The sequence below is a fragment of the Oryzias melastigma genome, linkage group LG22 (assembly GCF_002922805.2).
Source record: "Oryzias melastigma strain HK-1 linkage group LG22, ASM292280v2, whole genome shotgun sequence".
Taxonomy (NCBI): domain Eukaryota; kingdom Metazoa; phylum Chordata; class Actinopteri; order Beloniformes; family Adrianichthyidae; genus Oryzias; species Oryzias melastigma.
This window is the reverse complement of record NC_050533.1, coordinates 7351860-7359333: the sequence shown is the minus strand read 5'-3', so window position 1 is coordinate 7359333 and position 7474 is coordinate 7351860. Positions and strand designations below refer to the sequence as shown.

General features: G+C 35.9%; 1 protein-coding gene across 7 annotated transcripts in view; it reads left to right on the top strand.

Annotated features, from left to right (window-relative positions):
• Positions 1 to 7474, top strand: part of kdm1a (lysine (K)-specific demethylase 1a) — a 20241-nt gene that overhangs the window by 946 nt on the left and 11821 nt on the right. For 4 of the 7 annotated variants that reach the window (XR_002918772.2, XM_024267721.2, XM_024267713.2 and 1 more), the window contains 11 exons: positions 712 to 1005; positions 1318 to 1486; positions 2383 to 2528; positions 2617 to 2695; positions 2805 to 2897; positions 3006 to 3112; positions 3965 to 4046; positions 4233 to 4327; positions 5930 to 5947; positions 6488 to 6630; positions 6717 to 6807. Coding sequence is in view for 6 of the 7 variants with exons in the window: in XM_024267713.2 (XP_024123481.1) it covers positions 712 to 1005; positions 1318 to 1486; positions 2383 to 2528; positions 2617 to 2695; positions 2805 to 2897; positions 3006 to 3112; positions 3965 to 4046; positions 4233 to 4327; positions 5930 to 5947; positions 6488 to 6630; positions 6717 to 6807 (1317 nt within the window). In the remaining variant the exon portion in view is untranslated. The remainder of the gene's footprint in view (positions 1 to 711; positions 1006 to 1317; positions 1487 to 2382; positions 2529 to 2616; positions 2696 to 2804; positions 2898 to 3005; positions 3113 to 3964; positions 4047 to 4232; positions 4328 to 5929; positions 5948 to 6487; positions 6631 to 6716; positions 6808 to 7474) is intronic. The other 3 variants (XM_024267689.2, XM_024267695.2, XM_024267704.2) reach the window with 3 other exon arrangements.

Below are 7474 nucleotides of genomic sequence, written 5' to 3'. Positions count from 1 at the left end.
ATTTATTTTTTTTATTCAAAGATGCCAAATGATTATTATTAGTTTTTTAAATTTATTGTGTGTTTTTTGCTCTTCGCTCATATCGAAAGACTTATTAGCATATTAATGTACAAATTTATGATTGTGCACCTTTTGTACGCAGGTTGATGTTCACTATTGTACATTGTTACCCAATATAACACCTTTCTATATTCTATATTTATTCATAAACGTTAGCTAAGGACAATCGTACATATGAAATGTCGGATACAATTGACATTTTAGAACTTAGTGGTATTTATTTCTTAAATATTTTAGAAACAGTTTATCACTCTTCAGGGTTTTAGGCTCTCTCTTGCTCTTAATAAAATACAGCTCATGTATTATCATGGCAATGATGTATTATTTCAATTACCGTTTCTTTCTTTAAAAAAATCAGAGCTAAATAAGACATTTATTTTTACCATTAAGTTTGTTTATGACATTGTCTAATTGGACAACTCTGAAGAAAACCTCTTTTTTGTGTATTTTGTGCACTTCATTTTATATTTTCAATTGTACCTTTTAGTCATCTGTCTTTTCTAAACACGTAAATTGAATCATTTCACCCATAGAGCTGTTTATTATTTTTATTTTATAGTTCTTTGAAAACATTTTCTGTTTGTGTGTTTTCTTATTTTAAATAACCACCATAAATATACTCAAGTGAGTTTTATTTTCGCATTTATTCAGGAGAGGCCCCCAACATCCTCTATAATGCTCTCGAGCAAGAAATCTGATCCTGCGTCCTCTTCATCCTCCTCTTCATCTTCTGCTGGAGCAGGAGGAGGTGAAAGGGTCTTGGGTTCTGACGCCCAGACTGGTCCGTCAGCCTCAGCTGCAGGAGCATTGGATTCAAAGAAGAAGGAAAGGTCCTCCCCAAGTGGGGAAGCCGGGGGAACTTCTTTTCCCCACCAGTCAGGTGCTGGAGGGGCAGACCAGGACTTGGCTGAAGTCCGCAGGACAAGTCGACGCAAGAGAGCAAAAGTAAACATTTAAGGTTTCTGCAGCCTCGGCAGGAAATAATTCTGTTGGCATTTTCTGAACTGAAGATTAATTTGCGACTGTTTGCATCAATAAACACATATTGTGTGGTATAATGACATTTCAGGTACAGCTCGAATCTTTGAAGTCCCAGGTTAAGTATGTATTTTTATTTATGTCTTAGTGAAAGTTAAAGGAAGAGTTTTTTCTGTTAGGTTTTTATCTTTTTAAATGTATTTTTCTGGCGCACAAATAATGAAAGGAATGATGTCGTGGATGTCGGTTTTAATGATGCTTTTATTGTGCCTACTGTTGCAGGTGGAGTACCGTGAGATGGACGAAAGCTTGGCTAACCTCTCGGAGGACGAGTACTATTCGGAGGAGGAGAGAAACGCTAAGGCGGAGAAAGAAAGGAAGCAAGTTGTCCCTCCTCCTGCACCACCTCCAGAGGAGGAGAATGAGAGTGAGCCCGAAGAGCCATCTGGTAAGTCTGACCTTTTTAAAAAAAAAAAAAAAAAAAAGGTTTAACCTCAAACAAAGCTCTGTGTTTACTTTCCAAGTTAGTTAGTTATGATCTAGTTCGGGGGTCTGCAACCTGCAGCTCCAGAGCTACATGTGGCTCTTTTAACTCTTCATGGTGGCTCCTTGGGCAAACATAAAATAAGTTGGGGAGGCTGCTGACTAAGTCATGTCGACCCCCTAACCAAAACTACCTAAGGAAAGCAAATAAACCACAAACTAAAATAACAAAACCCAGTAGTGTAAGACTGCTGAGGGGAAAAAATAACAAAAAAGAGATGCAGAATATAGCAATTTTTTAAAGTACAGATTACTTAATTAGCATTTATTTAATTTAGATTAGTTAAATTTATAAATTGATGACTGAGGTGCACATAGATGATAAACTTTGTAGGTTTTACATCCCTGTTGACCTGAAGACGTTTTGTTTGCTGAATGCTACCTCCAGAATGCACTGATTATATATACAAAGCAAAACTGAAGTAAAAAGTTTGATCTTTTATGAGTTAAAAGCACATCTTATCCTATGCTGCACAATTTTGGTTACTAGCTGTCCAGAGCTGCACTAAGATGATCCTGTTTGCCACAGAGAATCTTTTATTTTGAAAATAAGTTATTTGGGCTTCTGTCAAACGTAAAAACAAAAAAAAATTGCATTTTAGAGATGCTAGGTTCTTTTTTATATTTTTGCTTTTGCCAGAAATAGACATAATTCAGATTTATTATTAAAAAAAATGGTCATGAATGCAAATCCGAATTTCTTAAAGGCTAACGTAAGACTATGTGGCTCCTTCTAGGTTTTGATAGAAAATAATTTCAAATGCCTCTTTTACTGTTAAAGGTTGCCGACCCCTGATCTAGTTTATCCTTTAGGTCTGGAAGGTGCTGCTTTCCAAAGCCGACTTCCCCATGACCGAATGACCTCCCAGGAAGCTGCCTGCTTTCCTGACATCATCGGCGGCCCCCAACAGACCCAGAAGGTCTTCTTATACATCCGTAACCGCACAGTAAGTGCAATCTCTAACACATCTTATCCCAAAACAGAAATAAATAAGGTTGTATTTCAACACTGCATTTCATATTGATTTAATTAAGCTCCAACTGTGGCTGGACAACCCGAAAATCCAATTGACCTTTGAGGCTACAGTCCAGCAGCTTGAAGCTCCGTACAACAGTGAGTCGTTAATTTAAACCTATTTTATTCCGTCTTTCAGTTTTCCCTTTTTTATGTCTGTGAAAACATATAAAAAACATTTGACATATTCTTATTTTTGTTTGATTAGGTGATGCTGTGCTGGTCCACAGAATACACAGCTACTTAGAAAGGCATGGCCTCATCAATTTTGGAATTTACAAGCGGGTCAAACCTTTACCTGGTGAGCTCACTTCATTGATATCTGATCTGGGTTTGCAAAATAATTTATTTAAAAGATGTAACTGTAGCGTGGCAAAGCCTTTATGGTTTAACTTTCTCTCTGCTGCAGCCAAGAAAACTGGGAAGGTAATAGTCATCGGTGGAGGCGTGTCCGGCCTTGCTGCGGCGCGACAGCTGCAAAGCTTTGGGATGGACGTTACGGTACTGGAAGCCCGGGTAGGTGACCAACAGTCCCAGAAAGGTTTTGATTTGTTGTTGTGAAGAATATGCTTCATTGTTAACAGATTTCCAAGCATTGCTTGTCTGTACACACTTAAATACCCACTCTGATGAAAATAGTGTTTTTAGCATGTTTTTGTGTTATTTTTTTTATAATGATGGGCATATATAAAGAAAATTAGATTAAAATTGGGTTTCTGAGTATTTTTTTTATCCACATTAGTGCAAATCAGGAACATATGAAAAAAATGCAGTTTGAAAAGTTTATATTTGTGACGTAGAAAGTAGAGCTGCCCCCATTAGTCGACTAATTGACTATTAAAATAGTTGACGACTAATTTGATAATCCATTAGTCGTCACTTTATATTTTATGGAGTCAGAGTATAGATTAAAACGTGTGAGTCTTCAGCACCAAAAAATGCACTTTTTTATGTTTTAGTCAGTTAGATCAAAACTTTATCTTTAGAGAAAAACAGTTCATTTGTTTCAGATGCCGACCTCGGAAAAAATAATCTGTGATTAGTCGACTACTAAAATAATCGTTTGTGGCAGCTCGAGTAGAAAAACCACAAGCTCCCAGCTCCACTCCGCAATGGTAAGGGGGGGCGGGGTTGTAGAAACTATGTCCTGGAATATGACAGTTTTTTTTTTTTTTTGGGCTAAAATGGTATAAACATTGTCAAAAGACGACTGGAGAAAGCTTTTATAATAGCTCAAAAGATTATCAGGATTTTAAGACAATAATTAGGATAAACTTTTTATTTTATGACTTTAAAGTGCTGAGAATGTAGCCTGTGATGTATTGGTGATTTTTTATTTATTTTTTAATCTTCATTATTTTCATATAGGACCGTGTCGGAGGTCGAGTGGCGACCTTCAGAAAAGGCAATTACGTTGCGGACCTCGGAGCCATGGTGGTGACAGGACTGGGTAAGATTCCATGAATCATGTCTTTAACTGTGGAAGGAAGTGGAGAAACCCCACTCATGCAAAGAGACAACATGCAAACAAAAGGATTTGTGTGAGACGAGCCACTGCACCACCTTTTAGAGGCAAAAATCCTCCTGTAGGGGGAGATGGCTGCACATTTATAGTGTTTTTTCTGTCTGTTGTCAGGAGGGAATCCCATGGCAGTGGTCAGTAAACAAGTGAATATGGAGTTGGCCAAAATCAAGCAGAAGTGTCCTCTCTATGAAGCCAATGGTCAAGCTGTGAGTATACAAACCCCAGCATCATAAACAGGAAGGAAATAATCATTTTGCTTGGTTTGGTCTTGTTTTCTTTGTGCTGCAGCTTGATTTTTGCTTTATGAATATATTTAATTGAACTAGAAAACAACAGATAATGAAATTAATTAAACTTTAAAGTTACAGCTTTATAAATGCTGGTTAGCTGATGAGGAAAATTAAATGTGTTGAATCAGTTTATCTGTAAACTTTAGCATGTAAATAAATGCCTGTTTGTGTCACTAATATAAATGTTTGTTTTATCCTCAGTGTTAATTGCAAAAGTATGTGAACCATCATATTTAATAAATCAATTGGCATCACAATATTTCTGTTTCCCTCATGGATCAATTTGGCTAAATATTAGTTGAAAGCATTTAAATTTCCCTGTTTTCCAGTAATTTTACTGAAATTGTTTCATAATTGTGATGTCTTGGATAACTTATTTGCTTTTCTTGTTGTGAGTAACAAAAAAACACAAACAGAACTGAATATTTGATTTGATGTTTATGTAAATTATCCAGCATTTTTTGGTGAATGTAGTTTTAAAAAGAAGGTTTGTAGTATGTTGTTAAAAAAAGGTTTAGTCTGTATTGTGGATGGATTCACCATTTTTCAAATTTCATAGAATTTGTGCAAAAAGTTTTAAAAGACTTCCTTATGGTTCACATATTTTTCCTCATTACTGGATTTTTAGTGCATTATGTGAATGAATGTGTAAATAAAAGATTGATTTTGTCTTGTAAGCAAAAATGCACTTTTTAAAATATTCATAGCTATATCAGTGTTACTTTAAAAAAAACACTTTTATTTACTTGTATTTGTTATAAATGTTTGGTTAAAAGGATAAAAAAGCTCAGAATTAATTAAAAAGAAAATCAAATTTTCTATTCACACAGGACTGGACAGAAATGAAATCATCCTGAAAACTGAAAACAAACAAACATAAAAACACTTTTATGTAATTCACTTTGTGTTCATGGAGTAGTGCAGTTGGATTTTTAATTCCAGTAGAGTTGAGAGTAAACATCTGGACTCTAAAACCTTATTCCCTCTTAGCGGTACGGTTTGGTTTAGAATCAACCAGCCAATTCAGGCGAGCGTTTCCATTCAAAGTTGGACCGTCGCCGCACATGCAGGGTGAAGCTACCAGCAACAACAATAGAGGTCATCCAGCAGCTCGTTTTTTTTCTGCTTTCTTTTTCTACTTCTTTATATACAAAACATTTAATGTTGCTTGAGAGAAGATTGCGTGCGGCGAGGAAAGGCGTTTTCTTTTGTCGTAAGGACCATCAACAGGTTTCAGCAGTAGCTTACCGGTCCTCTCCATTCTTCTGTGGAGATCCAAAAATGGTACGGTCCATTTTGTAATAGAATCGCTCATTAGAACCGTACTTCTCAGTGGAAATTAGGCAAATAAGCATCAACAACACAAACCGAAAAGGTTTATAAACGTAGACTTTTACATGTTTTTTTAATTATTTTTCAAAAGGTTTTGAGTTATAAATCCGTTTCTCTAATATGTTCTCTTTTTCTCCCCCTTTGCGGTCAACCCTCCTCTGTTCATCTTTTGGTGAACTCCTTAAGGGGGAACGATGTACAAGTGTAGGTATCTTTTTATTTACAATCTCTATTTCCTATTTCTATTGTTTGGATGGACTCTCTGTAAATGTCATTACATTTCTACCATTTCTAATCTATTATAAAGAACAGTTTGACTCCTTTAAATGAGGTTAAAATAGTACACTTTTTAAAGTTATTGTATTTTTATTTTTACTCTTTACAGGAAAATTAAACTGTAAATCACAAATGTGTCATATAAATGAAACCAAACCGTCACATGTAAATACTTTTTGTGGTCTGATCACTGTAGAACATCCTCCACTCTCCACGTGTTCCTCCACATGAGCTTTCTCTAAAATATGGAGCATAGAGACGTATCTGAGAATGTTTCTTTTTCTGCTTTTGTTTGTGTTAGTCATTTTTAAAAAGTCAAAATCTAACAGCATGTCCCTTAAAGTTTGGATTTTTGCTGCATTTATTGTTTAAATGAAGTAAAGGAGGTGGAAACGGTTCCATCGTCTTTCACACCATATTTTCTTCAACTCCTGCTACATTTCCTTTCTCCTGAAATGGTGTGTTCAGGTCCCAAAAGAAAAAGACGAGATGGTCGAGCAGGAGTTCAACCGGCTGCTGGAGGCCACTTCCTACCTGAGCCACCAGCTTGACTTCAACTTCCTCAACAACAAACCTGTTTCTCTGGGGCAGGCCCTGGAGGTGGTCATACAGTAAGTTGGGAAGCTTCAGTGAAATATGGAGATAGAATTTTAGAATGAAGATTGGACACACTTTGATTGTGGATTTTCATGTGCAGGCTGCAGGAGAAGCACGTGAAAGATGAGCAGATAGAACACTGGAAGAAAATAGTCAAGACTCAGGAAGAACTGAGAGATCTTCTCAACAAGGTGAGCAGGAGAAATGTTGTTTTGTCCTTTAAGTCAGTGGTTCCCAGTTGGTACTTATAGACTTCACTTATAGTCTGATTCTAAAGGAAGTCGCTCGGATATTTGTCAAAAATCCATTCTTTACTTTCTAGAGCGGCTAGCTAACAAAGCTAGCGAAGTTAACAAAAACAGATGTATTTGGAAAGTTTCTTTTGGCAGAAAAATTGAAGTGCCTTCAATTTCAAAATAAAAAACAATCTGCAGCTAACAGACAAAAATCAGGAGTCTCTGCTCCAAATATGGATTCATAGCAACTGTTGTTTCCACACATGAATAATATTCAGCAGTTTATCGTCTAATGTCAAGGATGCTGCCCGAACTGTGAATTTATGTTATTAAATTTAGAAAATACCAGTTTTAGTGATGTAATATTTTACCTCTATAGTAGTTTTGATATACAAGCACCTGTAATATAGAAAAACATGTAAAATTGAAACTTAAAAAAAAAAACTTCAATCCTAATAAAGTAATGTTTAAAACAGCTTCTGTTTCAGATTTTAAATTTTTGTTTCTTTTGCTTCGCTTTTGTTTTAATTTAAAGTCTTAATTCGGAATTTTATCGTCTTTATTATGTGTGGGTGGGGCTTTGATCTCATTGGCTACAAGAACATGAATGTCATCAAGTGAC